The 19,423-nt window shown below is 48.0% G+C and overlaps 4 protein-coding genes across 4 annotated transcripts; 2 read left to right on the top strand and 2 right to left on the bottom strand.

Annotated features, from left to right (window-relative positions):
* Positions 1-1,283: 1,283 nt before the first annotated feature.
* flbD (putative MYB family conidiophore development protein FlbD) lies at positions 1,284-3,311 on the bottom strand. The gene is made up of 2 exons (XM_032082048.1): positions 3,226-3,311; positions 1,284-3,061 (listed from the first exon to the last, which is right to left on the bottom strand). The coding sequence occupies exon 2, from the start codon at positions 3,000-3,002 to the stop codon at positions 2,031-2,033; it is 972 nt and encodes a 323-aa protein (XP_031941045.1). The 5' UTR covers positions 3,003-3,061; positions 3,226-3,311; the 3' UTR covers positions 1,284-2,030.
* A 2,547-nt stretch (positions 3,312-5,858) lies between these two features.
* BDV37DRAFT_249123 (uncharacterized protein) lies at positions 5,859-7,079 on the top strand. The gene has a single exon (XM_032082047.1). It carries the CDS (start codon positions 5,946-5,948, stop codon positions 6,471-6,473), a length of 528 nt encoding a protein of 175 aa, XP_031941044.1. The 5' UTR covers positions 5,859-5,945; the 3' UTR covers positions 6,474-7,079.
* Positions 7,080-14,465: 7,386 nt separating this feature from the next.
* BDV37DRAFT_294272 (putative glycosyl hydrolase) lies at positions 14,466-16,492 on the bottom strand (the record flags this gene model as incomplete). The annotated part of the gene is made up of 2 exons (XM_032089602.1): positions 14,466-15,547; positions 15,610-16,492. 2 exons carry the CDS (start codon positions 16,490-16,492, stop codon positions 14,466-14,468), a joined length of 1,965 nt encoding a protein of 654 aa, XP_031941043.1.
* Positions 16,493-17,584: 1,092 nt separating this feature from the next.
* On the top strand, positions 17,585-19,283 carry BDV37DRAFT_283408 (general substrate transporter; the record flags this gene model as incomplete). Its single annotated transcript, XM_032087282.1, has 2 exons — positions 17,585-17,789; positions 17,854-19,283. The coding sequence occupies 2 exons, from the start codon at positions 17,585-17,587 to the stop codon at positions 19,281-19,283; spliced, it is 1,635 nt and encodes a 544-aa protein (XP_031941042.1).
* Positions 19,284-19,423: the final 140 nt, after the last annotated feature.

The following is a 19,423-nucleotide window of genomic DNA, read 5'->3' as shown; positions in this document are numbered from 1 at the left end:
AAAAAAAAAAAAAAAAAAAATCGAAAAAAAAACTTGGAACTGAGTGATTTTGGGTTCAATGATTAACATGCTCGGTTGCCCTATCTTGCAAAGACGTGTAAGAGGGGAATAATGGCTGGCTGGAGTGAGCACAGTGGGAATGTATGTCTGTAGGTCGGAGTACTACTATATCCGTACACGTACCAAATCGACACGCTCGCAGTGATTATGATTCTATCACACATACATCCGAATCAGCAATCCAGCCAAGCTAGTTGTGGCTTGGACACCGATCTCTCTGTGGCACTGTGGCAAGTCGGACAGGGAACGGTTGTCGAGTGTTGAGGTCATCCTTCGATTACCATTCGCACAGCCCGTCGAGGCTAAAGAACTAGAGTGAGATAGTGAGGTGAGCTGACCAGGGTGGCACACACGCAGAGTGGCTGGTGTCTGTTTGGTTTTTTGAATTCTATTGATTGTTGGTGTTCTTTGCCTTTGTTTGCTTTTTCCTGGATCTGGTTTCCTGCATTGTAACCCAATCCCTCGGTCATGTTACTAGCCCGAGAGCACATGTATGTAGATCCCATTTCGGTAAGGACGTCGAGAACACCCGGCAAGGTAAGAGATCCATTGCGGAAAGTTTTAACTGATTGCGAGGCACAGGATGTACATGCATGCCGACATACCCAGTGGATACAACCACCACGTAGAAGGGTTCTCGGTCAAGTCTGCAGCATCGGCAGGCGTGTAGATTGTAGATCCTCCTGAAACCGTTGGCGATGATGCACAGGGAGATATCAAAGGGAAGGGGGGAACAGCACCACCAACGCTCAAGCCCATTGTCATCATCCCGCGATAAACTTTGGGCAAGAGGAATCTTACCTTCCAACAGAGCTATCGTCCGAAAAAGCGACCCCAATTAATGGGAACCTACTGCACGTCAAAGTTTGGATGGTGAACCATTGAGAGCTTCCAAGCGCCCTGGACCGAGACGCGATTTGCATGAACCATCCTCCGTCCTGGTTTTCTATCCATTCATTTGGGCCATGCCTGGAAGGATCCGTAGTGGATGGATGACAACTCGTCAGCTGGATTGGAAATTGATCTATCGATCGCAACTTCCCAGCCGAGCGTGGTATACATGCAAAATGTTGGCGTGGAAATTTTTCTTTTCTTTTTTTCTTTTTCTTTCTTTCTTTCTTTCTTTCTTTTTTCTCTTTTTTTTTCTTTTTTTTTTTTTTCAGTTTGGGGGGGTTTTTTTTTTTTTTATACCGAATGATTTTTATTCGATTTTCTCTCTGTAGAAATGATATCGTCCCTCGCTGCTCGTTTTCGGATGTCACTCGGCCGACCCCCTTGCGTCCTCCTCGTGAGGAACAGTCGTAGATGAATGCCGATGACAGCCAGCCACAAAAAGGGAGTTCAGCTGAAGGGTTAACGGTGGGGATCCCACCCAACTGCCGTGCCCATCCAAGAATGTACGGCCAGACCGGAGAAGACTTCCAGAGGGAAAAAGATCAATTAAGACTCAATATCATACACAAGAATTAGAAGCATCATAAGATTCATTGTAACCAACAATCAACAGCCAGGGGTATTATTAAAGTCCAAGCACACACAGAGTGGATACAACCGTGTATCCGGAAACACAGACCTATACACATGCAGAAGGAAACAGTCCGTCCATCACTTCCGTCTTTTCTCTAAACCATCCAAGTAGTCATCCACCCAACGATGACCGTAGAATCAACAATTCTCCGAACATGCTTTTGTCCCAAACCAAAGCGGCACCAAATTACCACGTGACCCGCCGTGGATATATACGAAAATCATCCAAAATGTACATGATATAGATACAAAGGAAATGCAAAAAATGAAAAAGAAAAAAGAAAAAACCAAAGGAAAAAAAATTCAAAGGTCAAAAGAGTGACAAGGGGTCGGTCAAGCATATACAGAACGCTTCCAGGATATCATCCGAAATGAAGCAAATCAAGACAAAAAAAGGTATGCGAAAGAAGTCATACGATCATTCCAAAACCGAAGAATCGTCATTAGTTCAGCAGGTTGTTGAGACCCATACGCGAATCACGTGGGGATTCGGCTTTAGGTGCCTCTGGTCGGGACTCTTCGGGGGCAACAAGCCAGGTCTGCGACAATGAGGTTGAGTGCTGGTTCCAAGGCTGGTTGTCCGAAACCCATCTGGATTTGAAGGGCAGATCGGCAAATGTGTCCAGCTTCTTCGGGGTTGGATAGATGTAGACGTCATCCAATGAACTCTGCTTGCGGAACTCGCCATATTGTTGGCGGGTGTCCACGGGGAATGGCAGGAGCTGTGGCGATGAGATGGTCCTAGGGGATGCGGAGGAAACTGAGTTGTGGTCTGAGACCATGGATGGTGGCTCAAGAGAGGGAGTGTGAGAAGCCTCCGAGTAAGCAGGCGAGGTCAAAGGGGTGTCGACCGGGCGGTTGAGAGCGGGGAGAGTGTAGATAGGCGTCAATTGGCGAGGGCCGTCCAGGGAAGTGGTCGAGGTGGAGTCCCGCCTCGACCAGGACGTAAGAGGTCTATCGGTCGAGATAGAAGTAAAGCGAGACCGGCTGATCGGGCTGCTCAAAGACACGGAGGCGCGCGCATATGGGGCTTCAATCCGACCATTGAAAGTGCGTGAGATGTGTGAGGTGCTTGAAGTGGGGAGGCCTCTCCTCTTGCGGTTCATACTGCCGTTCCACCAGTTCTTTACTGCGTTGTCGCTGCGATTGCCGAGTCGTCGGGCAATTTCCGCCCACCGCTTGCCCATTTCGTTCACCATCCGCTCAATCATCAGACCCTCATCAGCGGAGATGGGCTCGCGGTTCAAAGATGGCTTGAGATTCTGGTGGAATCGTTCCCGGCATTGCTTGGGAGACCGGTAGTGCATGTGCTGCGAAATGCGCACCCAGTTGTTGGGGCCTTGTTCCCGAACCAACTGAAGTAGCAATTGATCCTCTTCAGGGACCCAAGGTCCACGGCGGTGAGAAGGTGCCATTGTAGACAAAGGCTCTGATATTTTTTTAAGAGGTTCTTTTCACTTTGTCACTTTGTTCCCTGTGACAGTCAGTCAGATGGATATAAGTAAGAGAAGGGCACGAGTGATCTGAAGTTGTGGGAAGGCAAAGTAATAAAGATGCAGAAGTGCCAGTAAATTAAAAAAAGGCACAGAAGGCGGGGAAGGTTGACAGTTAATATAATAAGGGAGGTTGAGTGCTTACCGATGGTGGGGGTTTTCGACTTAGTGCACCAGAGATTAAATCCCACAAGTGCTTATATGTATGTGTATGTTGGAAAAGGATAACCGGGTACCTGGATTCTGGAAGAGATTGGCTTGGTGGATGGATTGAAAGAATTTAAGGTTCGAAAGGTACGACGGTCCAGGTGGTAGATATATCTCCAGAAGGGTAAGGGGAAGAGACGGGAAATTTTGAAGTGATGAACAAGCAGGACGAGGGATGAGGTATGATCAGTTTTATAGCAATAATCAGAGAATAGGTACAATGACCAGGGAGACGGGTCAGAGAAAAATGGACTACTGCTCCACACTTACAGCACGCTATAGGAGAAGATCTTGAACCAAGATCTCGGAGCTGACAGTTGTCGGAGGTATAAAAATATTAAAATAAAATAGAAATAAAAAAATTATTAAAAATGAAATATTATTTTTTGGCGTGATTTTTTTTATTTGTTAATAATAATAAAATTATTTTTTTTATTCTATTTTATTTTCCCCCTCCCGCAAGTTTCGTTACCGCCAGTGTATTGTCACACTACTCCTGATCAATTCTGTATGTAATGTTGTATGCTAGGTAACTTCTGACTTTACCTGGGACACACTCTCATACTCTGAGTACTCGACATGGAAGGGGGTTTGTCACCCTCTAACCGAGATTATCGCTTGTTGCCTTACTCCATAGGAGCTCTAAATGTTATCCCTAGAGTCACAGGATCATTTATCCCCCCAAGATTCCTTCATTGTTGGCCATGTTCACTTAAGGTATTGTACGTAAAACCAATGTACATTGTTTATCTAAATATGGAGCCCGGTATGTATGGATAAACTTACAGTACGGAGTACCCGACATACCTGGATACTCCTGGAGGGTGTCAACGTAATAACATAAAATACTCAAGTGGAGAAACGAGGGAGAGGCTAAAGATTCTTTGCAGTATCTTCTTTGGGTAAGACCCAACTTTAGCCTACTCCGTACGAATTGACAGGGTAATAATTTTGAAGCACACCCATGCACAACTTCACTCAAATTAATTATATATATATATATATATTTTTTTTTCTTAAAAAAAAGAAAAGAAAAAGACTAGGGGGAATTTCCGGATCGTGGGGGAGAGATTTGCCACTATATGCCATAGTAACAGACTCTACCACAAGACTGGTGTTGCAACAGGGATCCCTGTAGTACTAATGACTTGTGTGTGAAACATGAATATGCATCGACTTCGCTTTTTATTTCCTATTTGCTTTTTAGGTGTACACCAAACCGACATCGCGAGTCATTCATTGTATGAGAGACAACAACATGAGACCTTCCGGGGGGAGCGGAAAGACTTTGTTAACCACACCCTCGTAAGGCTTACCCTGGTCACGATCTCCTCTATAATTATTATACATATGTATGTATGTATGTCCACCATCCCAAGTACTCCTACGGGGTTTTAACTCCGATGCCGCCATATCGGCGTTAATGTCTAGGAACTGTAGTATCTGTACGAACAGACACGTCGTGGTTTCCATATTAGTGCAAATCAGCCTCCATTCAGGTGACCTATTCTTTTATTTTTATCATTTTAGTCCATCTTCTCGTATATGCAGTGGAGACCATGTTCAGGGGAAAGTGTCGTCGGAATGGCAGAGAACAGTCGTTCTTGAGTCAGTCACACGTCTCGACACAAAAAATGATTTAATTAAATGGGGTACTGGAAAGTGAGTGCGAAGATGACCCCACGGTATCAATCATTACGGAGTAGACTACGAGAGGCAAAAAGGGAAAAAAGGAACAAAAAATTAAGGTCCGATCATCTCCGTGGTCCTAGTGCTATGGCCGATCCACACTCGACACCTTGAATATGAGGTTGGCCTATGCTCGTCTAGGTTCAGGGCCCTGACAGGAGAACGGGAGCGGCAGAAACGGTCTGTGGTAAGCGAATAAGGAAAAGTCTGATGTGTTGGGTGAGCGGGGCAGTCTTTTTTTTTTTTTTTTTTTTTTTTTTTTCCATGGTTAGAATTAGATATTCTGGGATATTAAAAAGTAAAAAATAGAAAAATACAGAGTAGGAAAATAGGAAAAAAGGGGGGTAGTATGTATGTGGAAAAGGGAGAAACAATTCCGTGAAGAAAATAACAATAATATATATCTGATAATATTATAAAATGATACTAGCACCACAGTGTAATATATTCTTCTCTAGTAAGTGTATATCAAATATAATCGATCCTTCTCAGTATACTCCATAGTAGTTGGATTTAAAAAAAATTATGCAAACATATTGAGTTAGTGTTAAGCTAGTGTGGTCGAATTGGTATCATCTCGCGATCAAGGCAGACAAAAGCTTCATGGCCATAGCTCCGGGCAACAGCAGTGCCTTCCCAACAAGAAACGGCGACTTCGGGGACCCACTGCTGACGGGCAGTATCCCTGCCCAGTCATGGTGGACAGATCCTTTCGTGCATTGATAGTGCATCGCTCTTAGTCTGTTTTAAGAGGTGCCAACCTTAGCCTGGTAGCTAGTTGACCGGCAATGGGAAAGGGTGGGAAGGAACAAGGCATTATTGACAGGTAGTAATTCCCTTTTTTTGTTCTCTTTAATTACAATCAACAAATAAGGCAATAGTCAAGGACAGCAGAACACAAATCAGAAGCCAAAAAAAAGGGTGACGAAGGATGAGAAAACACCACTGGATCCAAATCCTCAGCCAGCCATGTTCACTTTATCTCTCCACTCCCCGTGGGCCGTTACTGAGAACATGAACCGTTGGTGTGGGGGCCATGATTGGCGCAGTGCGTCTAATTCTGACAATTTGGAATCATTAGACTTCGCTTTCCTCGACTCGGGCAAGATCGTCGTGGAGATCGTGAATCTCGAATGGAGGGAACCTTTGCCTCGGTGCCAGTGGCTTCGCAAGTTGCCGAACTTTTTCCAAGACGGTCCCATGGGCTTAGTCATCCGCATCGCCCTCCCAATTAGGCAGGCTGTGAGGTCATCCAGCTCTGATGCTCAGCTCCATCGAACAAACACAGCCATTGTTCGCGTCCAGCATCCGTATCTGCGCCTCAAAGAAGTATATGCTTGGCCTTTTTTTCAACTATTGATTGGTATTACTGTGAAGGACAAAAAGGTTTCGTTCGGAGAGATTGCTGAGTTTACAGGTATGATCATCTCAATGCAGTTACAAATAGTCAGGATCCCACCAAACTCAAAGAGCAGGCCTATGGACAAAAGTACCTGATAGCAAAGGCCAGAGGGGTGACGGTGTCCAACCACCGGCTTCAGTTCATGTTCCTGACTCACGTTCGCTGCTGAATACTGGGTCCAAACTCAGCTCAACTGTGCCCGCCGCGGCAGGATGACGATTGACAGATCTCATGGGTCCCCTTCATGCAGTCTCCATTTCGCCTTCCATTCGCCTTCCACCGTACAATGCTCCGTTTGGCTGTTGACCCTCCATCTCCTAGTCCATGCATCACCATGCAGCTGTGCTCGAACGAACCGGCTGAAAGAGGGTTAATAGATAGACGGGGAAGTCGGGAACTTCCGCAAATAGATAGGGAATGAATGGATCATTCAGAAGAATGGCATTGAACCGTAAATCCGGCTTCTCTGATTGGATTGACCCCGACTCTTACCCATGAATCGAGGATCCTGCGCACAGGACGGTGCCGCTGTGCTGGTGTTCACAGTGGGGAGGGCAGCAAAAGAAAACAATCACGATGGAAAAAGCAATTATATTGAACTATAGAGCACTATCGTTCCTCCCATATCCACAGATGCTAATATCATCGATCGGGAAATGCCATCGGAGAATTATTCTCCGATCAGTCAGACAGACAAGACTGATTGGCCGATCTGGAAGTCATTGATGAGGACTGAGTTCCAAGGCAGTGGAAAGGGAGTATTAAGCTTCGGCAAGGAAGCGATCAGGACGCGAAGAGATCGACCATATGTAATGGAAGGCTCATTTCACTGCGATGATAAGTAACATGCCCGATGCTGCCGAGTCTCTCCGTAAACTAGTGAAATGCTGTCGGATTGACTTTCGAAGGAAGCCCAGTCATGCAAAAGGGCAGGACTCAATCACACCTCTCGAGGGGGAAACATGCAGTACAGTGGATATCTGGCGCTGTCAAAACTGTCACACTGGAGCGGTATACAAACTATATGCACCATAGGAACCATAAATTACATGACAGCCAATATGACAAGGTCCACTACACATGGCAGATACCACGAGCTGGAATATCAACTGTATTACGGCATACAAATTTTTCCCTTACTTTTTTTTTTTTTTCCAAAAATAACCCTGCTCAATTAAATGAAATTAATTACTCCAAGTACGAAGTACAGATGATGCAGTGATCAGTCAAATATCATAACCAATTTAACCGGTATGGTCGATCCTTCGTCCAAGCGGGCGACTATTTAGGGTGCATAGACCGCATGACGTGAGCCTCGATCGAGCTGACTGATTGGCCAGCATAATTAAGGTATTTGTCATTCTGGGGCAGGTGGATCCCGTCCTGTTTGGGTAAAGATAGGCGGGATCTTTTTCTTCGTGAGAATCCGAGGTGACCTCAATTCCCTTTCCTCGGAGAGCGTCCCATGTGCTCACATGGATCATCCAGACAATAAAGGAGCTTCCTATTCCGGTAACGCTGAAACAAAGCGATCCAGGTGACTGGTAAGTTGTGAAGAACAACTGTCGACAAACAATGATCAAACCGTCACACATCCAATTTCGCTTGACAAGAATTATTCATCTTACCGATCCTCGATCGAGATATTATTCTCCATTTTCAAGCTGGTGGTTAGACTAACATGCCGCACTATGCTTCCCCCAAGGACCCAGTTCGTGGCAAATAGTGGGGAAACCGCTATTCCCTGACGTTTGTTTAAGTGTGATCTCGCCCTGAGCCTCGTTTACTGTTTGGGGCAGTGAAACTAGTCTAGTACATTGTCGAGCACCGATGATGCCCATGGAGTTCCTCGGGGACCCTCGGTCTCCTCTTACCTATTATCTCCTAGGAGTCAGACGATCTTTGGGCGAGGGAGCCAATGTGGTAACGCCATTTCACATCTGTGGGCGGTCGTTGAATTGCCATGTGGACGGGTCCTTGCGATCCACCCTCGTGGTACGCAGCAAACAAAGAACTAGAATACACACGACCCCATCCATGCTTCTTACGTATACACGTTGGATCTTCCCGGTCAACCTAAATATTACTCGAGGCCTGTTGGATACATCCATGCCAGGAGAATTCCAGAGAAAGGGGAAAGAACACAGAAAGAAGAATACGACTCCGGCTTCGATCCTCATTTCCCGCAGGTCCAAACAGACAGGTCATATTACCTGGTCAACGGCTGACCCGAAAACTGATATTTGACTATTGATTGATCGGAAAGCACTTAGTGGAGTGGGAACCTTTGACAATGCGATACGCTAGTAGGTAGAACGCGCTGACTGTTAGAGTTTTGGAACCCGAATGGTCGCCGGCGGTTACCCTCAGGCTGGTACCAATCAAAGGCCCGGCACGTATTTGAGTTCTCTTATCCTAGTTCTTGAACATCCTGCAGGACAAAGGCGATCGACTCTGTCAATTGCCTAAAAAGCCGTGATACATCAATCTCTTCATGACAGAGTATAATAGATGAACTAGGATTGGATGCCTGGGGCATCACTACTAGCCGTACCAAACATTCGGGCTTACGACGTAGTCTCGAGGCGGGTTTCCCTTTTTTTATTATTCCCCTTTCTATCCATGCATGAGGGTAAAGGCTCAAGTCAGATAAAGCATGCATGGTATGATGCTCTGTTGGATGTCGGCCACAGATAATTCCATGTAGCACGCCAAGCGACCATCAGCACGTTTCAGGACATGTCTGGGGTTTGACATGGATGAGAACCCTTGGGCTAAGTAGTAATATCTCTTTTACGCAGGTTGTTCGATGCTGTGTAACCCCAAAAAGCCAATGAGCCAGGATTCCCGATGCAGGATACCCTGTAGGGGGGGTAATTAGAGTGGAGCGAACGGCGCTCTCGCATCCGCAGCTGTTTCCTGACTGTCGGGACACTGCGAACCTCAAGAGGCCCGAGCACCTCTCGGGGACGGAGTTTGACTTGTTTGTACGGATCAAAGGATGAAAACCAGATTAAAAAAAAAAAAAAGAAAAAAGAAACGAGATCCATGCCAAGGACAGGTCTAGCGTCGCTGCGTACATTCCATATTGAATCGTGAACCGCGAAGGATTGCGTCAATAGATCTACTACTATTTGTTTGACAAGGAAATCGCTTCTAGATCCCGAGTCCTGTCTCAATCGAGTAGGAGTCGAGATGGAATGATGTTCTAGAGCAATGAGTAACAACGGAGCTGTCATCCATCCATACAGTAGGGTACTGCGAAATGATCGGCAGCTTGTAACAGACAAAATACAGGGCTGCATAAGATACCATTCCATACATACAGAAAATACCCCAATACACAGTGACCGCCCTCATGGGTTTCATGGACTGGTCAACTGTATTATATATATATGTTCCGTGTATATATGTATTTGTCCCAAAAAAAACCGAAAGAAAGGGTACAATCAAGATAACCTCGAGTCGAGGAAATGATGATACCCCACCGAGAAGCTTAAGAACCAAAAGACGTTGGTAGAAAGAGTCAGTATTCAAGTACACATGCCAAAATCTTGGGTCCATCGTTTTTTGTCAGAATCGATTTTTAACTCATACCCGTAAAAACGGTGAACCTTTCCCATGGGATGGCTAAATGAACCTAGATACCAAGAAGCTAAATCTGGTTGAACTTGGCGGGTAGTAGTAGCTGTAACCTCGTAACTCCTGGAGTCGAGGGAAGCAATAATCTGGATCCTTGGGACCATGAATGACGTTGAAAGCCACGACCCAAGTTTCCTCAACCTTGAGCGTGGTGTGTGTGTGTGTGTTTACGACAGGCTAAGACTTGCTCCATACCTAAAAGGGGGGGGTGGAGAGGAGAAAGCGCTTGTCAGAGAATACGAAGGGGGTACCTGGGTGGGCTTCTGGGCGGCGTCCATTTTTTTTTTTTTTTTTTATTTCTCGGGCTTTATAAGTGAGAAAAGGTGTCGGGGACCAAGTGGTTCCCGATTCGCCCAAGTGCCCGAATCTCCCCGTTCCGGTTTAGACTCCCTTCAGCCTCTAACAACTCCGTAAAGTCTGGATTTTGCTCCGTCGGACTTGTGCTGGTTAACCTTGCCCTAAACCTAACTCAGGGATTCGGACAACGACTATGTATGTCGCATTCGTATATAGCCAATTTATGCATAACATATTCATCCATGACAGTCAGTCCCTTGGCCAGGTTGGACCTACGACTCGATAGTGGTTCAATAAATCCTACGCCTATGTATTCGTGTACCATGTCTCGCCCTTTTGATAGTCTCTTTCCTAGTCGGTGGAGCTATACATCCAAGTCCCCTGTCGAGGAAAATAAAAAATAATAAAAGAAGGCCGATGGCTGATGCCCAACGTGAGGTCTAGAAGATGCTTCATAGTGTATATTTGGTTCCTCCTCATTGCCCTTCCCCCCCCCCCAACTGCCAAAGCAGAAGCGGCATCGTTGTGACGCCACAATCCCAATCTAGTGGTATCTGACCCTGCAAAATACCAAATGGAGAAGCCCCCCAACCTCGAAAGAGTAGGAGATATCGCCAATGTCTCTCTCTTTGTCACAACCTGAACCCATGGCAAGGGTTGAACGTTGTCTAGGTTCCAGGTCCATGAAGTCGGGATCTCCTCAGTCCCACCGCTATACGAAGAACAACTACGTAGATTCAAAGATGCCCAAAGCCACCTCGTACTGATTCTTTCAAGCAGAACGGGTGACTTTCCGCCCGGCAGGAGTGGGAAGCCATCCGCCTCCCCATTGTATCCAATTGACTTGCGGGTCCGGTCTTTGGCTTCTGCAGGGATGCCACGGTGAATGAAAACCAAAAAGACGGCATCTCGAACATCTTGTTTGGCAACCCTTCCCCCCCCGCCTGGGATATCCCCATACATACTAGTCCGTGATCCTAGAATGAAACATGATCCTGGTAGAAACGCAGTGGCGTCGAGAAACACCGGGATGCGGCACGGCCAAGCATCGGATTTTCAATTTGCGTATGGCTAAGAAAGCCGTTGCACATCATCGACTGAGGGATATCTTGGACTCCCGCTGACACGCGGTATCCACTGATCTGCTGGAATCTGGAATCTGGAACCCTTACCTATAGTATTCCATTCTTTGTTTTAGTGAGCCATCGGGGAACGTGACTGTGCTGGGGGTTGCCTCATTCCGGTCGGAATAGTTTGTCATATGGCCCACCACTGCAGATACTTTGACGACAGGACCAGTGTGGGGTGGGTTGCGGGACATGAGACCGGGTGATTTGACTTTGCTCAAAGACTATCAGTGCAAAGAGTCCCACAGAAAAAAATGCAAGACAGTGATGTGAAGAGGGGTTGCAAGGCCCTTTTCGGGCTTTGGTGAAACGGTCTGTCAGATAACAATTCGAAGGTTCGCCGTCAATGCACTGGATAAAGACTGTCCCGATTAGGAGGTGACAACATACTCGAGATTTACAAAACACGACCGGTTGTAACGTCCAGCGACCTTTCGCTGTATTACGTCGAAACTGTCACAGATAGAGTAACTGACTGATACCGTACTTGTTGGTATATCTGGTCTATCTGTAGATACCAGACTATACTAGTCCACTCTCCCCTTCGGAGTGGCTCTGTGATCCTGATGGCGGAGGTCTGGTCAGATTAACGCCACCCGCGTATCCACTGAGTGGGCATATTCGGGCCATCTGCGGCATTTTCCTCCATATCCATGTAGATAGGTCGTCAGCTCGAAGCATTCATGGAGCACTTGGAGGCAAGCTGACTGGGCTATCAATCTGGTCAATGTCAAATCCGGAGCGGTTCGCGCGACATCTTTGCCCCCGCTTGCACCCTCGTGGTCATGGATGTTCCTTGCATAAATCGTATCTCTGTATGGGTGGGAAGCATAATCCAGTAATTGACAGAGCAACTCAAGCATTCTTTCCATCAATGAGTTTCACCAAGAGCGGCCGTCAGTACACCCCTTCCTTACTCAGACGGTTCGTGTTGCTGCACACGGCTACCTCATCTTGATCATAGATTACCTGAGTGGTTGATGGTCCTGATAGCTTTCCAGCCATTGAAGTTTCACGGAGTGAATGTAACCATAAATAACTTGCATTTAGAAACCTCAAAAATAGGGTTGGTGGTTGTGAAACCGCAGCGGCCTGAGGATGATGAGAGCCCGTGACAACCCCTTGCCTTTTTGGGTCAAGCCAACGTAGTTGTATTGTTCATTTCTTTGTCCACCACCGCAAGTGACTTCTTCACTAACGGAGTCTCTTGTCATCTACTGCCGATCCAGGAGAGTATGGCTGCCATTACGCACTACACACCATACCCCCGAAAGCATAATCATTTGCCGTTCACAATCACAGAGGAGACGATCAGACCGAGCATGACTCGAGAAGGAAGCAAGAAAGTGCTTAGCGGGCCCCTCACGATGAATCCTTCCAGCAACATCTCGTGGGTTCATTACCACTGGTACCCTTCGAGACTAGGTGAGCAACTAACCCTTACAGAGTGAACTTTCATCGCGCAGAAAAGCTTACTGACGCCTGCGTGCCCAGTGGACTGGTCAGACTTCCGGTAATAGTTGCAACTATCTTCATCGGGGCCATGATCTCACAGTGACGAGAGAAACAAAAGTACCGTTGCGCAAAATTGCTCATGGAAGCGTCCATGATATTAGAAATACAGCAGAACTAGCGATCTACTAGTATAACTTAGTGATCGTCTAGTCAGTTAACTATGGGCTCGGCTGTGAGCAATGCGGGTTGTGTGCACGGTTTCTACCCGGCTGTCGGAACTCTATCGGCAGGCGCCATCCATTCCAGGCCCAGCTTTTCAGCCTAGGGTCCCAGCACACAGGTTAAGCGCATTGCCATCCCGTCCGTAAGCTGGGAAATGTGCCCCATCCCCTTACGGCTGGGCAAATAAGCGATATGGACCGCGATCCACGGGCCCCATGCTGGTTTGAACTGCTTCACAGTCACCTCCTGGTCCCGCTCCTAGACTGCCTGTCTAACCGAGAGTTGTCAAATTAGTGCTGAATCTGGGAAGAATGTATCGTTGTTCTGTCGCACTACTCGAAGCCGGTGTCTCGGATTAACACCCGCTAAATGCTGTGGTACAATTACAGGTTCTAATATTAGGCATGAGCTTGTTGGAACTTCCCAATAACTCGCTTCCAACATCGTCGCAACGTGAGGAAGAGGGAGAAGAGAAGAGGCCCAAGAATGGGGAGGAAAGACTGTGTCACCGGCCCTCTGATGCATCGTACTTGCAATTTCGTGCCCGGCAAGGTGCCGGTCAAGATTTTCTACCCAACACAAAACATGACCTAGCCTGCTCCACTGACTCCTCACCTTTCCCCTCATCTTTCCGCTTGAGCCGGGAGGGGAGCGGCTACCACTGGCATGCTATTGCCAAGTTGCCAACAATGAGCCTGATATGATCAGCGTGGGCACACGTGCTGCGTGATGCTTTTGGCGGATTCAGATACATCACAATCCAACTCTTGAGTGCTCATCAATAAGTATAGGATGAGATCATGGCTTCCTCATAATTGAATCATCAACTTCCATTTTCCTGCTAAGAAGAGAAAAAAAATGAAAAATGAGCCATCTCAATGGCCAGGTTCCTCAGCCACTTTCTGGGTTCGGCTGAGAAGGCTTCGCCGGACCCATATTGGCTAATGATCAGTGGCGTAGAACGCATACAGTGGACTTGGTCACAATTTACACTTTTAGTAGGATCGAATTATTGTTTGTGATTCCATCATGCATAACGCATACATCTAATCAGGCTTCCGCGGCAGGCTCCATCCCAGAATTCCTCCTATACTTGGGCAGCTCTTATCGAAGCGTCTGTTTCTCAAAGCCCAAAGTTTGGGATTCTGAAACTAATTAACAGTTAATTCCAAAATATGGTTTCCACTTCGCTTGCATGAATGTGATCAGATGCATCTCATGCGATAGTACTCTGTATTCTACTTCTAACCAGGTACTGGCTTGGTTGACTCAGAGAATGCGCAGGATATATTCAGGTAACAAATCGATACATGACAAGAAAAATTATACGCTCGTACCAATCCTCTATGCCCTGACAAAAACAGGCATTGTCTCAATCGGACAAGCAACCTCGACTGTCTTGCCTCCCTCGTAGACCTTGTCTTCACCCCACAATGTCCATGAAGCCCCTGCTGGCAGATAGGCAGTTATCTTTCGCTGCCCTGCTTCAAGGACCGGCACTACAAGGTATTTAGATCCATACATGTACTCTGTCTCGATATCCCATGCGATCTTGTCCTCCGGGAACTCATAGAACAAAGTCCGGATCACCGGGGAACCCCTCTCATGGGCTTCTTTCATCAAGCTCCTAGTATAGTCTCGGAGCTGTTCGCGGATGCTAATGTACTTCTTGCAGATCTCGTAGATCTCCTCTCCATACGACCAGACCTCATTGTCTGATCCCGACGCAGTTGGCTGTCCCTCTGGCTTCGGTTCGCGGTCACCATGCAGACGCATCACCGGACAGAACGTCCCCCATTGAAACCACCGAGTAAAAAGCTCCCTGAATGCGGGATCATCCGGGTTACCTCCATGGAAGCCGCCGATATCCGTAGTCCACCAAGGGATCCCAGCTAATCCCATGTTCAGTCCGGCAGCCAGTTGATTGCGGAAGGAGCTCCAGGACGATGCAATGTCGCCGCTCCAGACAAGGGCACCATACTTCTGGCTGCCGGCCCAGGCACAACGGAGGAGGTTCACGATGTTCTGTTGCCCTTCAGCCTCCATGCCTTCGTAGAATGCCCGTGCGTACTCTTTGGGGAAGATGTTTCCGATCTGCATGTTGGGGCCGGCATGGTAGCGATATATATCGAAATCGTAGATGCTGTATTCGGGCTCCGCCTCGTCCAACCAGAAGACCTTGATGCCCTTGTCGTAGTAGTTCTTCTTCGCAGTTTGCCAGATGAACTTCTGGGCTTCGGGATTGGTGGCGTCGAAATGGGTGATGTCGCCATCACACTGCATGGCGATTCGCAAGCCGCGATCGTGGCGGATTAGGAGGCCTCGCTCGAGCATCTCCTTGTAGTTCACGGACGTGGTTTCCACGGTAGGCCAGATGGATACCATTAGCTCCACGCTCAGCTCCTTGAGTTCTTTGATCATAGCATCTATTGTTCGAGGTAGATGTTAGACGGTGTTTATATCTGTGGTGGTGCGAAGGACAACTTACCAGGATCGGGCCAGAATTCAGGATCAAAGCTCCAGTCGCCTTGATGTTTCCAGTGGAAGAAGTCAATGACAATCAGGTCTAGTGGGATCTGTCGTCGTTTGTATTCCCTCGCCACGTTAAGCAGCTGTTCCTGGTTCCAGTACCGGAGCTTGCATTGCCAGAACCCTAAGCCGTACTCAGGCATCATCGGGACATAGCCAGTCACCTTAGCATACGCCTCCTCAATCTCTGCTGGCGTGTCACCTGCGACGACCCAGTAGTCCAGCGCCTTGGTAGAGTATGCCTCGAAGCTCATAGTATTTGTTCCAAAAACAGCGCGTCCAATCCCCGGGTTATTCCACAAGAAGCCGTATCCGAGGGAGGAGATGGCAAAGGGGACACTGGCCTGGGAGTTGCGATGAGCCAATTCAACATCAGCACCCTTGAGGTTCAAGGATGGCTGTTGGTATTGACCCATCCCGAAGATCTTTTCCTTGGGATCGAGGGACTCGAAGCGCATGGTGAGGTGGAAATCGCCCCCTAGGATTCCTCGCAGCTCGCGAGCTTCGACATCCAAGGCACTGCATTTCGGATCCTTGGGGTCACGACGATTACGAGCGTATTCCTCCAGGAGCTTGTTTCCCTTGGAGTCGTAAATGATGACCTTGCCGCGCTGGGACACAACCGCTCTGATTTTGCCGTTGGAGATGCTCGCCTCCTTGCCTTCCGGGGTCTCGATGACGGGCTTACTTGCGCTGGGTTTTGTGGACAGCGCCCAGTCTTCGGTGGGCATCGATGAGAGCTTCGTCGCCCTCACTCTGAATGCGTTCTCACCCCATGACTGAATCCAAAGAAGATGGTCATCGAAGCGAAAGATGAGCTTGTCGTCTTCGACATAGAGCATGATGGGGAGATTGAGGTTGGTCGCGTGTTAGTGGGCTTAACTGGTTCAAGAGGGTTAATAACAAATACTGCGATCTCCGGAGGAGAAGAAATCAATTGTTACCTTGGGGACATGGAGCCATTAAATGATCAGAGCGAGTGGTGCTATTTGTTCCCCCCTCGTGGGGACTTAGCCTCACCAACGCAGCAGGCCCCCTGCAACTCATGCAGCAATGCGACCAACGCCGGGGTTCCAGCCGTCGGTATATAACGACAATTGGCAGTTTACCTGCGGAGGAGCTCCGGTGGTGGTGGGGGAAGTCTGATATATACTTATCCATATTAACCGGCGGGCGAGCGCTCTTCGGATTGGTACATGAGACTGACTATAGCCTAAAGGCCGCCGCGCCTCAAGGCTAGAGAGCACATCTCCAACGGCGTTCCTGTGGAGAAGAGCGATGATTTACCTGCGAGATAAAGATGTGGAGGCTCCGATCTCTTGGTTTCTCCCCCGCATTTCCATGACGTCCTGTACGCCACGGATCTCCATAGGCTTCCCAATTGGTATCTAGAATGTCTGATTCTCCAGTCTGATTGTGTATACAACGCCGCTAGGGAACTCACACGATGCTCCCTAAGCTTGGCAGTGGTCCTTCTATCCAACAGGATCTTAATCCAAACGATGTCATACTCCTGTCCAACACAAGCGTTTCACTGACACCCCCACGCTCATCCAGGCCGAGCTTACGCAGCTTGCCTCTTGACAGGCTCTCCGCTTTAAGCAATCAGATATCGGGGAAAGTTGGCCCGAGATCCTTGTGAATGAAAGCCCAATAGGTCAAACCAACGCTCACAACATATGCTGTACTCCATACCCCATGGGGAACCGTGTCAATCCTGCGGGGTGCATTTCATTTACCCCAGGAAATGGACAAAGTCCGGTGTCTTGGCTACTGCTTTAGAGTTAGGATGCAGCAGAATGATGCGTTTGCCCGTGGATGAGTTGCCTCTCAGACACTCATCGGAGCTATAAATACGTCGTGTCTCCTCGTATCTGGAATGCATAGCTCACGCACCTCTCTTAGGCTTTCCCGTGGGCATTGTACTTCTAAACATGAAAATCGACGAAGACTTTTCCAAGGAGCACAGTGCTCACATAGAACATGCCGTAGAAACTACGGTTCCAACCAAGGATGCCCTGCAGGCCTCTACAGATGAGCATGAAGCTACCGTATGGGAGGCTCTGAGACACAACTATAAAGCTGTGTTGTGGTCTGCCGTTATCTCGTTGTCCATCATTATGGAAGGATATGATGTTGGTGAGCATTATCATATATACTGCTATTTAATTGAGTTGCTGGGCTTTTGGTAACGGTGCAATAGCCCTAATTTACCAGTTCTTTACATACCCTGCGTTCCAACAAAAGTTCGGGTCATACCGTCCAGAGCAAGGGGACTATATAGTCACTGGACCCTGGCAGGCAGGTCTCAGCAATGGTGCCAACGTCGGTATCGTGATTGGAGGCTTCATGAACGGCTACTTGTCTACAAGATTTGGATATAAGAGAGTCCTTCTGGCGGCCCTCTTCTTTATGAACTGGTTCATTTTCATTCTCTTCTTTGCTCCGTCGGCGCCTGTGCTGCTCGTCGGGCAGATCTTGTGCGGGCTCACTTGGGGCATTTTTGCGACATCGTCGCCAGCCTACGCCTCGGAAGTATGTCCCCTTGCTCTCCGTGGATACTTGACTTGCTACGTGAATCTCTGCTGGGCCATGGGTCAATTTATCGCCTCCGGTGCCCTTTACGGCTTGCTTAAGATCGATAGCGAATGGTCTTACCGTATCGCGTATGCTCTACAGTGGATCTGGCCTGTTCCTCTCTTCCTCCTTATTATGTTTGCGCCAGAGTCCCCCTGGTGGTTAGCACGAAACAATCGTATGGATGATGCATATAAATCTCTTGCGCGACTCGACACCCGAGGTCGTGAATCACATCAGAGAACCCTAGCGCAGATCCTGCATACCCTTGAGCTGGAGTCAAAGTTGGAGTCCGGATCTAGCTATCTAGACTGTTTCCGAGGCATCGACCGGCGCCGCACCGAAATTGTCTGTGTGAGCTTCGCAGGTCAAGTCCTGTCAGGCTCGGCCTTTGCCTACACTCCCACCTACTTCTTCGTCCAGGCGGGAATCAGCACCGAAAATGCCTACCAGATCTCGGTAGGGGGTACGGCGATTTCCTTTGTCGGGACTGTCATTTCGTGGTTCTTGCTGACCCGGTTTGGTCGACGCCAACTATACGTGACTGGCATTGCCTGTTTGACCTGTTTCTTGTTGACCATCGGAATCACGGCTGCGGCATCTGAGTCCAGCAGCGCGAAATGGGGTCAAGCTGCTTTGTGTTTGGTTTGGCTGTTCACTTATTCCGTCACGCTGGGTCCGGTTACCTACACTATTATCTCTGAGACGTCGTCCATTCATTTGAGAGCGAAGTCAGTTTGCCTATCACGCAACGTCTACAATATCACCAATATCGTTGCCCAAGTCGTCGAACCTTATCTGATCAACCCGACTGAGGCCAATCTGAAGGGCAAGACGGCGTTCGTCTGGGCAGCGACCGCAGCGGTGACCGCCGTCTGGGCGTTCTTCCGACTACCAGAATGCAGAGGCAGAACGTATGACGAGCTGGACGTGATGTTTCATCAGAAAGTGCCTGCCAGGAAGTTCGCTACTTATCAGGTCAACGCGCATGATGCGGATGCACTGAAGGCGAGTCCTGCGGAAGGTGTTGTAGACTGTAGTGGTGACAGAGCTTGAACGAAATGTACCGGCGCTAATGTAACCTGGACTTAGAATAATGAAATGGAACTTATTCTTATTCTTATTAATTTATCATACACTTAAAAGAAATCAATGGATGATCTTTGAGTGATTTGTAGCTTCCAACCAAAATTAAC

The sequence above is a fragment of the Aspergillus pseudonomiae genome (genome assembly GCF_009193645.1).
Source record: "Aspergillus pseudonomiae strain CBS 119388 unplaced genomic scaffold BDV37scaffold_36, whole genome shotgun sequence".
Classification (NCBI taxonomy): Eukaryota; Fungi; Ascomycota; class Eurotiomycetes; order Eurotiales; family Aspergillaceae; genus Aspergillus; species Aspergillus pseudonomiae.
This window is presented reverse-complemented; position numbering and strand designations above follow the sequence as displayed.